We start from the raw sequence: 19,670 nt of genomic DNA on the forward strand, positions 1-19,670 counted from the left end.
AATGTGGAAGCTATTTCTAGCCCACAGATCTTGTCAATGATTTCCAGCACTGCTGGCCGTGCTCCTCCTCTTGAAATTTCATCCTTCGGTGGTTTCCATGACTCGGCTCTCATCCAATTCCCACCGTCTTTAGAATTATTCCCTAAATGAATCTTTAAGATGTTTCTCCTAACCTTCCTGTGACGCACGAGCTTGGCCTCGACAGTGGTCCAGTGGCATTTATGTAACGCTTCATATCAGAGCAGCCTCCAGCTCCAGCCTAGGGCCCCAAAATCACAAATTACTGCCCCTCAGACAGCTCCTGTCTCCAAAAGGAAATAACCCAGCTCTTTTATCATTTTTTTTAGCAGCGGAGAAGAGTTATTACAGCATCCATAGTCACAAAATAAGTAGCATCTTCCACTTCTCAAAGGACATCAGGTTTTGACACGGGGAAAGGCCAGGGAGCAGCAGAGCACCCAAGGTGTCTCAAGAAATGATCTGGTTAGGTGAGCATCAAAAAAAAAAAAAAAAAAAAAAAAAAGGGATGTTCCGAGATGTAGTTTCCCTAGTTATAAGGTTTGGATAGTGCTGGCTACATACAACTGTTGGCTTGGCACTCCTCTGCATTTGCATGCAATAAATACAGAGCTTTCTTCTGAAGGGCTTTGCCTCTCCTGCCATCCTTGGAGCTCAGAAAGTCCTTTCAGAGCAGACGACACATCAAGTGTCCAGCGGGAGCCTGCTCGGTCTGGCAGGTACCTCCATACCCTCTCCTACCCTACGGGCTGACCTTCTTGTTCTTAACAACCTCATTTAAGCAGGGAAAAAAAAAAAAAAAAAAAAAAAAAAGAATTACTTCCATTTTTCTTTCAAGGGAATCATTTTCTATCATCTTCAAAAAAGAAAACTTTTGCACTTTAATAGCCAAGTCTTCTTCAGTTAATCCACACAAGTCGGTGAGAAGAGGAAGAAAAATAGAAGTTAAATAACTAAAGATTTGGAGAGGTCACAGAAGAAATAACTTCACATTAAAGAGCTTATTTACTAGATAGAAGTCCCTGTGCTGGTAGAGATGACCACAGAAATCTCCCATGCTGCAAATTAGTGTGAATTAGAGACTGAAGATTTAGGCAAATAATACAGGGGTAGGAATGTGAAAATAAAAAGAGGGAAAAGATTAAAAAAAAAAAAAAAAAAAAGATGACTAGGGTGAACCAACCGGGCAAAAGCCTGTTGGAAAAAAAAAAATAAAAATTCAAAATGCTATTTTAGAAACTGCTCAACAGCTTTTCACGATTTTGTGTAATTGAATTTTAAAACTTTCCTAATATCAAAAGCATCCGCACCATGAATAAACAAACTTTTCCAATATTTGAAGATTGAAAAAAAAAAATAAACACACGTGCCACAGAGCCCATGCTAACACAATCATCTTGCAGCCTCTGAGATTTCTCCATTTGGAACAACAACAACAACAAAAATGAGCTGAAATTATGGCAGTTTTATTATATAATTATTAATAAATAATTAATTTGCAGACTTCAAACAGATCCTGTTTTGTGCGGACCTACATTTCCAGCAGCAAAAGGCAGTAAAAGTCCAACTCTTTTTTTTTTTTTTTGTACAACAAGCAATTTATAAGAGGCAGGTTCAAAAGTTAAACGTAAAGAAATCAAAATTAACCTTAAAAAAAAAAAAAAATACACTCCAGCTCACAGCATTGTACAATTTATTAAGCCGAATTTAATGGGAAAAGTTCTAGAAAAGCAGATTATCGGACTGCTCCATCCTGAAGATGTTATTTTGTAACAAAGATTGGATTCGCGGCGAAACCTTCCCCACGGCCTCCAGCTCCAGAGTGACACCAAGGAGGTGGGAGCCTGAGAAATTCCCCGAATATTGAGAGGACGCAGAGCTCCAGCCCTGACACCACCCAGAAACCAAATCTAGTGTTCCCAAAAATGCTTGGGGGGGGGTTTCTTTCCTCACTTCTGTGCTTTTTTTTTCATCCTCAAGCCTTCTGCTCCTTCTTTCTTCCAAAATCCAACTTGGCCAAAGAGCCAATTCTTCTCTAATGATCTTCACTTTGCTTTGAAAGATGCAGCTAAAAAATATTTTTAAAAATAACTTGACACTTGGACAAGGGTCTGAGTGATGGATAGAGCAGAACGGTCTTATCCAGAGAGGGTATGAGCACAGGTCAGAACCTGAAATGAAAAAGTTTCATTTTCTGGTTTTACTCTTCTCCTTTCTGCCCGTGGTTGTTAACCAGGATCAGAGGGAAACCGGTTTAAAATTGCAACGAGAGTTCCTCCCCATCTCAATTCTCTTCTTCCTTCCCCAAAATTACATTGAAAGACAGACAATGGTTGGAATTAAATATTTATATTCTTTTTTCTCTTGTCTTGTTCTGGCTGCTTACAAGAGGTCCTAGAAAAAAAAATTATGTCGATGGCCAATCATCACAGCAACGAGGTCCAAGTCCTTCACTCCAAACCCGAAACCTGTGAGAATCTCAGCACTACACACCTCAGTCTGTGCTACTCCGTTCACAATCTTGCAAAACTCATAGAGAACAAAAAAAAATGCAAGCTTATTTCCTCATTTATTTCTTTTTCCGAGGCTTGCCTCTCAATTCTATTTTACTTCACTAGAAGTGAAGTTTTACAGACACTAGAAAAAGTTTTTACTTCAAGTTCATTCTCATTCAGAGCTCAGGTTCAAACTGCCCCCCCCAAAAAGGCGCTTCTGTACAAATTCAAGTCTTGGGTATCATCTGGGACAAGATATTGAACTCAGCTGCTCCCAAAACATAATGAGCTCCAGTATTTTAAAATATCATTTCAACTCCGTTTTACAAACCTTGGAGTTAATTTGGAAGATGTTATGTTCTCCAGGAAAACAAATTCGAGTTCATGATGTCTTCTCTTATGTATAAATAGGTGGTTAAGAACACTCAGGGCTGTGCCTAATTGGCCTACAGCTATGCTTTAATTAGATAAGTTGTGACAAAACGTTGCTCACAACCCCCCTGCTGTGCATATCTAACACACCTCCAAGGTTTAAAAGAGTAAAAAAAAAAAAAAAAAAAATTAGATGTCAGCCGTACAAGTGCGTCAGAACTAAAGTCAAAGTTATTTAATGTTCAAAATGTTGAATAATTTAAAAATCTGGCTTTGACTAAATGTGTTTTTAGCATTTCCAGCCCTTCCCACCTGATGGGCAGTGGTTGTTTCAAACGTGCAGCTGAGAAATCAAGCAAGTTTTGCTCGGGTGACGTGTTCGGTATCCTCGCTATCGCTGCCGCTGGGGCGAGTAGCGAGTGAAGTTGCTATTTTACGGAAATTTTAAGTGGCTGCGTGTATATAATAAATATTATCACCACGCTCTGTCTGGCTGCATTCATTTTCCGCGGGAGAACTTTGCCACTTCAGCAGCTTTTCTAGAATCCAGGACCGTCTTACAGTCAGGCTTTGCAATAAGATACGGAATTACAAGAACAACGGAAGTAATTTTCTGTTAACTGTGTAACTATACATCTAAATATACTTATGAAAAAGAACTTGTGCTTGTGTTGAACATCTCCCTTGGGCAGGAGGAAAAAAAAAAAAAAAAAAAGAAATCCTATTATTTCAAAAGCTGCAATTATTGAGCAGTCATAGCTAATTCAGTGCCAGGTTGTTTATGCAGTTGCTATGAAGGATGATGCAGCCAGTGTCTAAATTGAGTTTGCTCTTTCCCCCGGCATAGCAAAGTGTTTGTCTAAACTAATAAATGTACATATTAACCCAGCCACCTCGTAGGAAGCCTGTTCTATGCTCTGTTCAATATTTTCTAGTTAAACTCATCGGAATCATTTGCTCAAAAGATTTTTGAGTGACTCGGGGTGTGTGGGGGGTTCAGTCTGGAGCAGAGGAGGCTGAGGGGAGACCTCCTGGCCCTCTGCAACTCCCTGCCAGGAGGGGGCAGAGAGGGGGGATGAGTCTCTGGAGCCAAGGCCCCAGCGCCAGGCCCCGAGGGAATGGCCTCAAGCTGCCCAGGGCAGGGTCAGGCTGGCTCTGAGGAAGGATTTCTGTGCAGAAGGGGCTGTTGGGCGTTGGAATGGGCTGCCCAGGGCAGGGGGGAGTCCCCGGGATCCCTGGAGGGGTTGAAGAGTCGGGCTGAGCCAGCGCTGAGGGATCTGGGGGAGTTGGGAACGGTCAGGGGGAGGGTCATGGTTGGGCTGGAGGAGCTGCAAGGGCTTTTCCAGCCTGGATGATTCTGGGATCCCAAGAGCCTCTCCCATGCAACTGGAATATACATACTTCACATGTGGAATCGGTGTAGTCTCAAGGTTTCCAAGTGATTTTAACCCATCGCTACTACTACGAGCTGTAAATACTTTCCCAGCAAGCCACAAGCGTGCCACTGAATCCAACGTAAAACACTGAAGAACAGCAAAATCTGGGCAAATTCACAGGAATAGTGCTAGATACATTCATTATGAGTAATAGATATCTTTCAGTCTTGGATACTCTCCTGCCTTCTTTTTTAATAATTGAATTTTGGCAGCTGTATTAATTCGTGTTAACCACGTAGTTTAATGGGAACTACTCCATAACTGAGTGGAGTTCACCATTCGTTTCATTTAGGACCTTTCAGAACCATTCATCAAACCGACAGCCAATCGCTCTTGTCATGCCGAATCAAACCAGAGCCAGAAGGTAAAGGGAATAAAAAAAAAAAAAAAAAAAAAAAGTGTAATGAGCACTGCCATTCATCTCATGTTATAAATAGAGCGCGCAGGGAATCACAGCGGCGGGTGAGCACCGTGATGTCAACTTTCCTCCTACCTGGGGAACTCTGCTCTAACTCTGAGTTTAAAGACTCAGGAAAAAAAAAAAAAAATCAGAAAAAAAAGAATTTTGCTCTCCAACACAACTACTTTGCTAAAGATAAAAGGGATGATAAAAAAATCAGGCTGGAAGGGACCCTGAGAGCTCACAGCCCACCCCACTGCCCCACAGCAGCATCTCTTTCATTTACACAGGCCTGATAACCGCCCGTGCAACCTGTTCCTAAAAGCTACACACCTTTGTAAACTAAAAGAAGTTGGAATATGCAGATTTAAAAAAAAAAAAAAAGGAGTTTGTTTATTTTGAAATGACACAAGTGTGCTTTGCAATGAGATCTACATATTTTTAAGTGCCTTGTGCCAGTACCACGGTGACTTACTCTCAAGCACTTCCCTGCAGAAAATACTCTGGAGAGCTGGGGAATAGTGAGCAAAGCACTCCAAGGGCAAAAGAAACCACTTCTTTTGTTACAGTATATGTTCATGCAGTTCTCAATTTATAGCGCAAGAAATAAAAAGTTTGTCCTCAGAAGTAACCCAGCTCTAAGTTTTTCTTTCCACTGAGACAAAGAAACGAAGTAAAAAGTCGGAGGCGAAGAGCCAAGGGTCAGGTTAAATATTGGGGAACGCTCCCCTCCGAGGAAGCTTTCTGCTTACAACATTTAGGGTTTTTTTTTTTAAAAAAAATAAAGCTTTTTTATTTTTTAAAACAAGACATTGAAAATATATGTAGACATCTGTCGGGTTTATGTCTCCAATCGGGCCAGCGACAAGGGGAAACTCATTTCACTTGCATCTTCTTTACCTGTTTTTAATTTTTGGGGGGGAAGTGTATCACACAATTTCTTTATTGGAAGTAGCATAGTGGCAAATTATGTTAATAAATTAATTATAGTACCGTACCATGGAACATTTCTAGAGTTATTTACTATTAATCAGAGCAGCAGCTGAATGCTACAAGCAGATGAGGAGATACACAGTGAAAGAAAATATACCTCCTGCTCTTATATTTCCTTGTGGTTTGTCTTATCCTGTTTAATGCTCAGAAGAGACTTAACTATAAATTAAGCGTAAATACCAAAACGTGGTAATTAGTGTTACACAACAATTACACAGTTATAAAGGAGTAAGGCTAGTGCTTTTGAAAACCAGGGAAAATTTTAAAAGACAAGACGTATTTTTTGTAATACCGATATCCATTAAAAGTTGGTGAACAGCAGCTATAGGTTGTCTGATCGGCTCAGTCCCATCACTAAGGCTCAGCTTTTCCCACTACCTCTAAATGCAAAAGCCTCGCATCATCCACTTGTATCAACACTGTTAGAAAACTTCTGTACAAAGAGCTTTTTGTAATATTTAGTGCTAATATTTTGTGGTAAAATTTCCAAAAAAATGCCTTGGCCTTATAAAGGAGATTCTCAACAGGCCCTTCAGCTCCCAAACCTCACTGAAGGTCCAGCTGACTCACAGTTGCTAACCCACATTTTTTTACCCCAAAGACTTTCCATGGAGTCCACGTTAACGGTTAACTTTTGTGCAAATGATTCACAGCTCCCCGGCATGTTACTCGACTCAAGATCTTATTTAAAAACCAAGAAGCAAGTAAACAGAAAAACAATAAAAAGATTTGTATCCAAAGTTTAAGTAGCTTTTCTACTGCTCAGGGTCAGAATTGGCTCCCAGAGTTATTTAGGCACTTCTCCAAATCTCATTTTACACCCATAAGCAAAAAAAACCACCAATCCTAAGAAATGTGCACAAAGCCCTACAGAGCCTAGACCCAAAATAAAAACCTTAGGTTAGAGATGGCTGGAGTAGGCAGCTGGGGCAGCAAAGTGTGCCATCACCGGTTGGGATGGAGAATGTTTCCATTGGTCCACGTGATCCTCATGAGTTCCATTTAAATACACAGCTAGCCAAAAAAGATGTGGCCAGACTGGAGAGAGCCCAGAGAAGACCCACAAAGGTGATCAAGGGACTGGGCAGCCACGTGAGGAAAGGCTGAGACAGTTGGGTTTGTTCAGCCTTGAGGAGAGAAGGCTGAGGGGAGACCTTACCACCATGTTCTGGTGTTTAAAGGGTGGCTACAGAGAAGATGGAGACTCCCTTTGTACAAGGAGTCACATGGAAAAGAGGAGGGGTAACAGGTGCAAGTTACTCCTGGGGAGATTCTGATAGGACACAAGAGGAAAATTTTTCACAGTTACAACAATCAGCCGCTGGAATAATCTCCCCAGGGAAGTTTGGGTTCCTCAACATTGCACAACTTTAAGATTCAGCTGGACAGGAGGCCGGGCCATGTTATCTAGACCGGGCTTTTGCTAAGAAAGGTGGAACCACGCCATCCTTGAGGCGGGACCAGGCCATCCGTGAGGTGGCACCAGGCCATCCCTGAGGCGGGACCAGGCCATCCTTGAGGTGAGACCAGGCCATCCGTGAGGTGGGACCACGCCATCCTTGAGGAGAGACCAGGCCATCCTTGAGGTGAGACCAGGCCATCCTTGAGGTGAGACCAGGCCATCCATGAGGTGGGACCAGGCCATCCTTGAGGCGGGACCAGGCCATCCTTGAGGCGGGACCAGGCCATCCTTGAGGTGAGACCAGGCCATCCTTGAGGTGAGACCAGGCCATCCGTGAGGTGAGACCACGCCATCCTTGAGGCGGGACCAGGCCATCCTTGAAGCGGGACCAGGCCATCCTTGAGGCGGGACCAGGCCATCCGTGAGGTGGAACCACGCCATCCTTGAGGCGGGACCAGGCCATCCTTGAGGCGGGACCAGGCCATCCTTGAGGCGGGACCAGGCCATCCTTGAGGTGAGACCAGGCCATCCGTGAGGTCCTTTCCAACCTGATCCCTTCCCTGATTCCCTGATACTCTGGCAGGACCGTGCAGGGCACAACCCCCTCCCTGGCCCTAGGTGGGAATCAGCCCGGTGGCTCCACACATGAACACGGCACCACATGTGCCATTTTCAGCAGCAGCAAAGCTCCCTTGCCTGAGAGCAAATAGCCTCTTTAACAAGCTGCTCGGCAGAGTATCTCTGCAACTACTGCGGGCTGATCCACAAAATTCAAAGTTTAAAAATCAGACTATGCAGAGATCTTGTTCAGTTAACTTCCCAACGTGGATTCAAAGGGATTTCCACGTGAATCTTTTTCCCTTAAACATAAACCTGGAGATCGTATCCAGGCACAACAATTTTCCTATGATCAGCCAAGTGAGCATCGGTATCGCAGAGCTTGTTAGGTATATTTATTTTTAAAACAGGATTGAATTTAAACACCATTATCAGAAAACGGCAACATCGGAGTTTCACTCAAGTGCTTTTTCCAAGTGTCAGGTGCTGAAATAAGGATTTGATACTCACGATGCATTGACAAGAATTACATTTCCACAACGGTCTCAATCAGGCACTCAACTCCCGTTCCATCCGTGGCAATAAAAATTAGCTAACTGTCCTTCAACCACACACCATTAGCGGGATGAGCTTCCCTTTACCTGCAAGTAGGCATTCACCTCGTTATTCACAGATCCCATTAAAGGAAAAATCACTCAGAACAAATTCTTCAACCAGCTCTAAAAGCAAAACACGGTATCAAGCAGAACGAGGGAAAAAAAAAAAAAAACAAAACCCAAACCAAAAACAACCCAACATGGAAATTCTCAAAGATCAGACGGTTGGTCGTTCTAGTCCAGCCTTACTGACAGTACTAGGCAGTAACAACAGCTGAGTAAGCTGGGAGAAACTTTGTGGTAAATAGGTACAGAATAATAGATGCTTATAATAATTATATTATATGGAAGTGGATGTTTCTTCCCATAAAAGATCAAGTCAGCACTGAAGATCACACAAATATATTTACACTTATCTATACGTATCTTCTATTTATATTAAAAAAAAAACAAAACAAAAAAAAAAAAAAAACACAGAAGAGACCATTGAAAACTTTTATTTTTTTGGGGTCCAATACGCCCATATCCACTAAGACGACGCCAAATCTTGACTCAATCTAAAAAAATCAGTTGGGTCTTAAAACTATACTCTTATATAGAAGCTCCACAGATTAATCTAACCCCGTTTAAAAGGGAAAAACAAATAATTTCATCGGCTTTACATCTGCAAAAGTGATGTTAGCACTCGCACCTACTCAAATATTATGTCTGTCTCAAGGTCATTCGGTCATGACATGAGTTTCTTGACTCGTTGAGGGTGCAGGATAAGCCCGTCATTCTGCTCGGACTGCTTGGCTGAACTGCTTTATAGAATTTAAGATTTTTTTTTTTTTTTAAAAAAAGCATCAAAATGTCGAGCGTGTTCACACATTAAAAAAAAACTGCAAAAAATTTCTGCAAAACTCTGCTGATTCCAATAGTTGCCCTGACTCAGCGTGCCTGGGGAAGTGCCAGGCACTCAGCCATGCATATGCTATCTCGTACCCCATCTTCGAGTGTCCTATTAATAAAATACTCTTCACACATCAGCCTCAGCAAGGACGGTCCCGTTCTCCCCACAATCCTTTGTAACTCTTGCCACCCTTATGTTTTTCCTCTCTTCGATTGCACCCCTCCAGAAGGCAAAACAAATCGGAGATTAAGAGGAACTCGGAGTAAAAACCTGTCGGGGCTCAGACAGCTTTGCCACAGAAAACCTGCGGTACTACGAGGTGCTTCCCAGTTTACTGTTTATGTCAGCCCAGAGCGCCGTTAGCGCTAAGAATTCATCATTTCTGTCACAGAGTTGCACAGCTCTGCTAGTACTGTCATTTCTAATTTAAGTATAAAATAAATAAATAAATAAATAAATAAATAAATCCTTGAAGGGAGCAGCTAACATTTCAAGATCAGCTAGAGTACCCCCAGAACATTATTTTATTGTCACTACTTGTAGTTAGCACCGTGCTCTCTGTCAGCAACGCTACGGTAGGTAACTGATTTCCAAGGGAAATGTTTCGGCTTCAATTGTATACAATTCATTTTAAACACTCTCCAAACGTCTTTTTCCTGCATGGAGGATATAAGTGGCTTCTGTAAAGCCATCGAACGCTATAGATTAGGTAATACATTTTTTAAATTCTCTAAATAAAGGGGAGTGAACACAGAAAAAGTTATTGATCCGGCTGATCTAGCCCAGCACCTTCATCTTCAAAAGTCTGGTTACGCTGCAGCAGGTAAACCCAGTATTTCCCACACAGTTTGGGTTGCCTGTCCCACATCAACACCCTAAAAAAGAAATCTCTTCCCAAAGCCTAATTTAAATATTTGACTTCCATGTTTTCAGGTGACAGTGGCATTAATTTTCTCTTAGCGAGAATGAGATAGCTCAGCCCCATCAACCTTCCGGGAAAGGGCATAAACCCACCACGTTGGGCACTTCTGTCTGCTTGACTTTGACAAGAGAAGCTGGAGGGCTGGAAAAATGACGTTGTCATGTCACAGACTCAAAGCTACACCTGCCAAAAATCAGAGTGGATGGTTTCAATGCTTCCATTTACATGGAAATTTGCAGTATTGAAACTTATCTGGAAAATGAATGGGAGAGAAGCAGTCTTTGCTTTGGGGAGAGATTGGGTTTGACATTCATTTGTCTCACTTTTGCCTAAAGTAAACCATCACGAGATCCACCATAAATTACTGTGCTGCCATATACACATCCCGTTCCTTAAGGAACTAGAAATTCAGAACAGAGAATAAATTTAAGAGTCTCTTCTGTTCTTGGCTTCTTCAACAAATAGTAGGAGCAAAATGAACTTACACCACCGTGCGGGATCAAAATAAAACAGATCCTCAGGTGACTCAAACTTCGTTAGGTTCACCAGCTTCTGCAGAGCTGCTGCAACATCCCCCCGCTGCTCATCTACTGGTTTATAATAACGGATAATCTCTCTTTTGGAAGTTATTTTCAGTGAGTATATATCAACAGGGTGCGTCACTGGCTTTGACTTTCAACATCAGCAAGAGGCCGGAGCTGCTTTTGTAAATGTTTCAGGACCGGGGCGTTTGTGCAAGAGCAGCTTAAGCAGCGCTCACAACGAAAAAGTTTCTCATTTTTCACGCTTTCATCGCTGTGTCAAGCCACTTTATGGTGATGAAGGCTTCCTTCTTAATACCACTCCCTCCCTAAGTGATTCACACGCAACCGCACGATCCACACCTGCTTTATTCAGTACTTCCTATGACCTTGATCTCTGAATAACCATTTTGCGACAAGAATTTATGCAGCAGAGGCAGAAGTAAAACTGATTTGACCAAGATGCACGGTGCTTACAATCATTCATTCTTGTCAAAGAGACCCAGGTGATTTTATAAGCCCCTTGTCTCATGCGGCCTTACCTTTGATGTAGCTTTTCTTCCGCAGCGGCAAACAAAACTAGTGCTAAAAAATGCTTCTTATTAAAAACTCCCTAGTAAAAGGCATTTGCATTGGGAAAAAAAAAAAAAAAAAAAAAAGCTTCCAAACCGCAGACAAGTTGTTTGTAGCTTATACATATGGATGCTGGTTAAAAGTTAGCAACGGTGTTTTTCTGCAAATGCTGTCTTTCAGATCCAGCGGTGGCTTTTTTTTTTTTTTTTAATTTTTGCTACTATTCTCTTACTTTAGGTAGCGACCTAAAAGTATCTCAAGTCAGCATTCCTGCGCCAACACTACTGGAAAACTGTTCCCTTCTCTGTTTCTCCTTAAAGGAACTTTTTAGGAAAAGAGAGTTAAAAAGATGTATTTAGTAAAGAAAATTTAAAAATGTATCACCTCAATCTTAATCCACTTAAGAACAGCTGCTTGATTTAAAGGCACTGCTAGTGTAATTCTAAAGAGACGCATTAATATGCAAAGGGTAGTTGACAAAACTCGACTTTCTGAGGATGCGATGCTCTTCCCCTACTCTATCACTTCAATTATGGTTTGCTCTTTGACACAATTAAGGGACAATCCAAAGACAAAACAGGAAGAAAAAGGAATTATGCAAAACAGCACAGCAGAAAATCCGTCGATTCAGTTATAAACACCACCAGAAAATGGGATTTATAGATTTAGATCTCTCCCAGGACGGTAAATCCCAGGTATTTACCCACTGTCAAACCAGGCTGCAAACAGACTGAGCTCCCACAAGTAGCTACATGATACGGAAGACTTTTTTTTCTGGATTTATGTTATTTTCAGAAGGGAATTTTCATTTAGGGAATTTTCATTTAGGGAATTGGGGTACGGGGTAGGGGGTTTCTATGCTACAACAGCCAAGCAGACTTCCAGTCTCGCTTAACAAAACACGAAACGGAAAAGTCGTGTTAAAAATAAAAATCCCTCAGAGGCCAAAAGGCAACAAGCCCAAAAGACACTTCAGAAAGCTATAAAAATATGCAGAATATAATTGTCGTTGACACTGGTTAACACATTTAATCATCTTCAAACATTTGTTTAAACACAAAAGCTCTCTAAAGCTACCGAGCACGCGGATGATTCATACAGCATCTAGGTAATCCAGATCTTTTCATTTTCATCACACGGGGAGATGTGGCAAAAATACTGCTAAAAGGCCACGATAAAAAAATTAAAATTGAGCAAAAGGTATTATCTCTCCTTGCAGATTCATTCACCTCTTGCAATTTTAGGCTCAGGTCCGACGTCGAAAGGGTTATTTTTAGCTCTTTAAGCGAACTAATAGGAACTCGGTTGTGAAACGCTCCGTTTCTTGCAAATAGCCTCATTATTCAAAAGATCAAAAGCGTCTTGCTACCATGTGATGTAACTAACTTTGATCTGACGTTGTCTACTCAGACTTCAGAGGAGATAATTATTGGACTGTTAACTTTTTTTGCACTCTGACTGCAAATATCTTGTTGATCCCTCTTCCCGCTACAGCTACATTAACAATTAAAGGTTTACATCAATATTAAAAAAAAAAAAAGTCTTGCAACAAAATACCGATGGGTAATTTACAGTATGTTAAATAAACAAGCGTATTCACTCTAAGGTAACACACACAAATATCTGCGTCGGTATCTAGCCAAAGTACAAAATAAAACTAATTATTCTGTTTATGAAATAGAAGGATTAACAGGAGAAACTTCAGCGCATTTGAGAGTTTCCTACTGGTAAGGATGGATCCAATAAATAAGCAGATTCTGAGCAAATCTGTAGCCCGAGTGCATTGCTCTGGAAAGAGGTATCAGGGGATTGCTGTCAACATCTCTCCAGTTTAGTCATGTAATTTCCCTTGAATCCTTTGAACATTTTCTTTTCTTAACACAAATATAAACATGAACACGACGCTGCATTTTCAGTTCCGTCTGTCACCAATGAGTGACCTACTCGGGAAACTAAGGAACGTGCAGCGACATCGTGCCAAATGTACAGCTCTTATTTTTATTTATTTTTTTTTCCTTAATTTGTTCACTATTTGTGAATCCCGAATGCGAACAGAAACTTTACCACGGAAATCTTTGATCTACCACCAGGGTGAACACAATTGCGTCGTGCTATGGCAACGTAGTTTTGGTTTCCCCTTGCGTCAGCAATTGAGGCGTCTTTCATCTTTGTGTCGCTCTCGTTTCACTTAGCACTCCCTTGGCATTCTGTCTTCTTCTCGGGGAGATTTTCATCATCTCGTATCCATCCTTCCAGTCGTGTCATATTGCTGACACATACCTCTCAAGGTGCATGAAAATTTATGTACCTTTAATTTCTACATGACGCACTTACAGCAGAAGGCATAATGAAGCCAGAACTAGATGCATTATAGACCGAATGCAGACAGGAATAAATTCTTCCAAAGGTTACATAAAGGATTTCGATGCAAAACTATTAATTTTCACAGGAACTGCATGGTCAGAAATAATCTACCCAACCATCCTCAAGCCACAGTTGCTGCTACCAACAGATATTGCAATCTTTTGGTGGGTAGAAATATCAGTGTCGTTTATTTCTCTTTCTCAAACAACAATTAATCTCCTGCCACACACTAGATTTGAAATCAACACATTCCAGTAAGGCAAATAAAGTCCACTTTAGCCCAACGACTTACCTGCCTTTTCAACAGTTGATTCCTTCTAATGAAAATAACTCCGTAACAAATGAACCTCCGCAATTATAAAGCCACGTTTTTATTTTTATCCAGTAAAACAATGTATTCCATTAACGTGCCTAAAGAAATAAAACTGTACCCTCCATCACCACTAATTATTATATTCTATTATGGCTCGGAAAAAAGCGTATTGTTCTATAAGCACTGACTATCCCATAATCCAAATTAAGGCTCTATTCACTAATGAAAGTATTTTTCACCCGTAAGCTTTAAAGCCAGAATGCAAAGTGAACAGCACATTGAAATCTGTTATTGTTTGACTAAGTATTAACTGTCGTTCCTTAGATCTGACCGAATAACGCTAATGTACTCCGTTATTGTTCAACGGTTTAAAGAAAGAAAAAAGAAAAAAAAAAAAAAAAGGCAGCTATTAGATTTAAACATATTTCAGATTCCATTAATATTTGCCATGAGGAAGGAGCGTGGGGGAAAGCAGGTTTGTCAGGAGGGAGCTTTCGTAAGATTTAACAGTGGGAACCCTCTGAGCATCACAACTGAGTGAGAACTTCCACAGATTTACTTGGATTTCTGTTAATTTGGTGAGAAGATGCTAAATACATGGATTTTTCTGATCTTACTATATCAACTGTTCATGACATCCCCCCAAAAAAAAGCTGCCACAAACCTGATGTACGACTCACACTGTGCGTGACATCACGCACAACGGGGACATCCCTCTCAATGCAAAAAAAAAAAAAAAAAAAAAAAGGCTTCAGGAAGGAGAAATAAAGGGAAAGGACTACGTAGATAAGACAGTAGCAATTAGCATCTGATACCACAAGATGTTTGGGAACAGCAAAGCTACCAAGCACGGTGGGAGGTACTCAAAGATTTACATGACTTGATTTCCATGGATGCCAATAGTGGATCAAAGCAGGGAAGGGACTTGGAGAGTTTGCAGTTCTTTGGAGTTCTGAAAAATTCAGTGTGAAAAAGGAAATAATAAAAAAGAAACACTCATGGAAAAGCCAAGTGGGTGTAGTGCGTGTACTCACCCATCACCGACAGCTCTGCAGAACCACTGCTGTTCTCGTTTTTGTAGGTGACTACACACGTGTACGTCCCAGAGTCGTCGTCGGTCACGTTGGAGATGAGTAGGTTGCTGCCAGCCAGTAACGAATATTTTCTGGACCTGAAACATTGATAAAACATGCCCACAGCCCATTAAGGTGTTATCTCTCTCTCTAGAAAAATACACGCAGTAAATTATGCCGTAAGTAGTCCTCAGCTGTGATTTGTGCTCTTAATAGCTCTACGCTTCCATTTTAAATACCAGCCAGGTGACATTTATATCAAATTCCACCCTCGGATCTGGTGCAGAGAATAAGTAGAGCGGCAGGTGAAAGGACACTTCCAGTCTCATTATTATTTAGGAGGAAAAATCTCACGGCCTCCAAACCCCACCCCATGGAATTTAAAGCCTGCTTTGCCTGTACTTTGCTCAAGGAAATGTGGTGTCGGATACGTGACCCGCGAAGGACTGAGCTACCTGATGGGGAGAACTTCATCGCCTCGCAGCCACGTGAAGGTGGGAGGGGGGTACCCAGAAACGCAGCACTCCAGCACAGCATCCTTCCCTTCCATGGCCACCACGTTCGACGGTCGCTGGAGGAAAAACTGCTGCCTGTGCAAACCTGGATCTAAGAGAGCAAAAAAGACCGTTATCATCCATAAGAAAAAAAAAAAAAAAACAACCAAAAACAACAAAACAACAAACCACAACACACAACTCCACAACATTCTTTTTGTTGGGAATGGGGAATATAAAACACCTGATCAATAACAGACCCAAGAGACTCCAGTTTTCACAGATTCTTACGGATGGAAAAAAAGAGAAAAATCATAGAAGAGACAGACAAAAAGTGTATCAAATGGCAATCTTAGAGCTGCTTACAGGTTGAACCCAAGGGAGCAATTTGAAGGCAGAAAAAATACCAGCTTTTGGGAAAGTGAGAAAGGACTGTTTATAGCCTGGTATTCGAGTCAGGTCTTGGAAAGCCACAGGAAAAGGCACAGTCGTGGCAAAAAGAGACAGAGACATACGTAAGGTGAAGAATGAAGAGAGGGATTAATGACCCTATTTTTGGAATTGCAAGAGGGAAGGTCATAAATATGGCAGGTGAGAAGACAAGGAAAGCTTCGAGTTAGGAAAACACCGAATGAAAAATGAAATAAACTGAAAAATCTGAATGGAGAAGGAATAAGTAGAAAGGTTTGTGCCCCAAATTCTCCTCTGCCTGAGTGAAGGTGTCAGCAGGAACACCCGGCATGTCGGAGGCTGGCTCAGTCCTAGAGACCTACCTGTAGGCAACTGAGCTGAGCTCAGGGCACCTGATTTAGGATGAACTAAACCCCTGCCTCTGAACTGCCATGGATGGATCACAGGTGACCAGGGGCCAACCTAGACCCACATCTCACCCATTGGGCCTGAAACACCAGCAAACAGAACCACACGCCAAGGAAATCGGTTGGGTTTGTTTCTTTTCTAAATGAGTCTGCGCCTTCTCAAGAAAATTAAGTCATTTTCTTATCACAGATGTTGAAACAAATGTGCTGGACTACAGCCATTAAACATTACTCCTTGTTTCCTGACACAAACATCAGAAAATTACACGATATAAATGAATATTCCCAGCAAATTAACAACTACAAGATCTGCCAGGATCATCTCCAAGTAATTAACTGGTTCTCCTATACAAGTAGAAAGAAACTGTAACTAGCTGCGTGCAGTTGTTATGGATTTACAACAGCATATTTCAACTTCTTGTCGTAACCAGATGGACGTACAACTTCCAACCTTCCGGGCTTCAACCGCTGCAGAAATTATCACACAAAACTCAAGAGCTTCAGTCTCTGAAGACAGCTTAGGTGGTCACACAGATGCCTTTGGCCCGTGAATCACACGGTGTCTCTTGCAATAACCATAAATACACGTATTACTTTAACGTAGGCAATTAAACACGTGGTAGTTAACTAGCAGAAAACCAGAGTTTTTCTTGTTTTTGTTTTTGTTTTTTTTTTTTAAATCAATTATTCAAAGATTAAAACAGATGTGCAAAAACTGAAAGGAAAATAAAAAAAACCTGTAAACAGCATCCCAATCTTAGCGCAGGGATGTCTCCTCCCCTTCCAAAGCACTTAATTCTGGAACCATAAAGAGGTCACCTGATTAAAATAATGATTCTAGTTAGGATGGAAGATGTGAGTGGCAATTAAGTACAGCAATAAAACATATAGGGAAAGTGACATCGATGAAGATTCAATTTGAAGCTAGAAAAGGGAGATGATTGATAATTGAAACCATCAGCTTTAGTAGAATACATTTGGCTGAGAGGGTTCTTCAGGTACACTTGGGATAAACAGAATTCCAGGCTGGATGTGAGACAAAGCTGAAAAATCCTAAAGCACGTAAGTAGTAGCTCGATATATATTGCTGTTCTGTACTTGGGGGGGAAAAAAAAAATTTAAAAAAGCAGATTAGCACATTCCTATTTTAGTGATGTGAAATACACCATTCCTGGTCTCCAATACTACAAAAATGTTAATGAGACATCACTATTGCCTTAACTCCTCCACTGAAAATAATGTTTTCCTTAGAATTCTGTCAGCAATCTGAAGATCCGTTAGTAACTGGTATAGATTCGAGCACCACCTTACTACAACCAAAACACAACAGAAAACTATTTCATTTGGGATTTTTCCTCTCTCCTGTAACCTGCCTGGCAAAATTTTGGATGTTCCCAAATGACATCGCTGAATGAACAGCCCGCTGAAAGCAAACCTGTTGGCGTTAAAAGGATGAAGGCAGAGAGCTCGACCAAGCTTAAGGTTAAACTAAGAGGGTACAAACATGAGTAACTGCTACACACTGGAAGGGGAAGGTCATCGTCCAACACCAAATGGGGACCCAAATCATTAGACAATAATGGTAGATGACAGAGGGTAGACTCAAAGGTAGACAAATATTTCTTTTGTGATCTCTTACCCTAAAGCTGTCAAAATACTTTAGTCTAAACTGTATTCAAATTAGGTCTGTATTTAACGAGTAGCTAGGTATAATTTCAGCATGAGAATACACCACCACTACTACCCATCCCCGTAACGTATCTCTTCTTTCATCCCAGCTAAAGCTTATGTTTAATCATCCTTGATTTTTTTTTTCTCTTGCTTAGCTCCTTTTTTTTCCCAGCATTTATCCTCATTTAGAACGGCTCCTTTTCTCTCCAGCACCCAACTGTGCCTTGGCCTGGCTACTGCTTGCCTGCCCTGCAGGTGCCCGGAGGAGGGAGAGGGTCCTGCGCTCCGCCACGGCACGGCTATCACCTTCTCTTCATGGTTTCCAACTCTTGTGTCATTCAAGACTCACAAACAGAAGCTTAAGCTTGAACTTTTCTGAACTCCCTAATGACACAGCTGCTAGCTGAAAAGGTGGCATCTTCTTTACATCCCTCTTTCATCCGGAAACGCGGCTCAAAAGCAGACGGAAACCAAATGTGTCAGTTGTGAAGCAACATTTTGCTGCTTGATTTCCAGTTGAATAGAGAGTGCAGCTTAAAGCCACGTAAAGACTTGAAGAAAACGGCTGTTACAGGAAGGGAAAAAAAGAAAATATTCTTTTTAAAGAAAGAACAGGAGGGAAGAGAGTTGTGGTTTCAAATCTGTGAAGATCAGAACTTGCACGTTATTCAAGGAAGTCCCAGGAGGTGGCAGCTACGGCCTGGGGTGTCACGGGTGGAACTCGGCACCGACTGTACCGAGTACAGCCCAGGGAAATCACAACCGCAGTCAGTCCTTGTGTCCGTGTGGTGACTACTACCAGAGGAGTCGGGATAGAACAACTAACACATTTTGTTTAATCGTCAAGAAGCAAAACTACTACTTTCATGCTAGGAAATGTTCGTTAGGAGGACTGACACGCTATCACAGGCTATGGAAGTTGGCATATCACCACCTTGGGCTTTGTGCCACCTTCCGAAGAACAGAGGGGGTCTAAAACCAGAGCTCAGTACCTAGGACCCAAAAGGCAGTGGTATTTGAAGCTACAATTCCTTAACCATAACCTTAAAAAGGAACCAAAGAGCCTCCAAGGACACCCTTTCCTTCGGGTGAGCATCCACAGTTGCCTCTCGGAGATCTGCCTCGAACAAGGGGGTGATGTTGGTCATCAAGAAAATCCATTGACCCAAAAGTTTGTGGGACAAGAGACTGCAAATCTCTGCAGTAGAGTGTTATACTAAAGGTGGTGCATCCTCCAATGTATGCTTGGCAGGGTAAAAAATAAATAAAGATTTATTTTTTTTTTTTAATAAAAAAGAAATCACTAAACATTTTCTGAGTAAATCCTACAAAAATATGCATCACTGACACAGAAGACAATGTGAGGAGCTCGGATCTTCCTGTGAGCTTAAGGAACAGGTAAACTTCTAGTGCCCAGGCAGCAATTTCAGTCTCCGATTCAGACTTGTCTGATAAAACTCCTCACTGTTGCACCAGTGCAGCCAATTATTTCCAGCTGAGAAATAATAATAATAATAATAATAAGTCCAGCAAATTAGATTTTTGCATAGAGAGAAAAGAAAAATGAGGGAGGAGATTTTTAAGACTAAAGGGTCCTTAAATCCTGTTTCTTGTATGGACAGGCCATGGAATCACACTCATCCTGAGCTCCAAAAGCATGTTTGAATCAAGTATGTTCTTCAGGAAGGCATCCAGTCTTGATTATAAAGACATTCAAGGTCTTGTAGAGCCCTTCTCCACTTGATTAAAGAGCACTCGG

The 19,670-nt window shown here is 41.5% G+C and overlaps 1 protein-coding gene across 2 annotated transcripts in view; it reads right to left on the bottom strand.

Annotated features, from left to right (window-relative positions):
* DCC (DCC netrin 1 receptor) overlaps nucleotides 1–19,670 on the bottom strand; it is a 612,108-nt gene that overhangs the window by 284,269 nt on the left and 308,169 nt on the right. For both annotated transcript variants that reach the window (XM_074932358.1, XM_074932359.1), the window contains exons 4-5: nucleotides 15,384–15,534; nucleotides 14,890–15,026 (exon numbers count right to left, since the gene is read on the bottom strand). In XM_074932358.1, coding sequence (XP_074788459.1) covers nucleotides 14,890–15,026; nucleotides 15,384–15,534 — 288 coding nt within the window. The remainder of the gene's footprint in view (nucleotides 1–14,889; nucleotides 15,027–15,383; nucleotides 15,535–19,670) is intronic.

Source organism: Athene noctua, chromosome Z, assembly GCF_965140245.1.
Source record: "Athene noctua chromosome Z, bAthNoc1.hap1.1, whole genome shotgun sequence".
NCBI classification, from domain to species: Eukaryota; Metazoa; Chordata; class Aves; order Strigiformes; family Strigidae; genus Athene; species Athene noctua.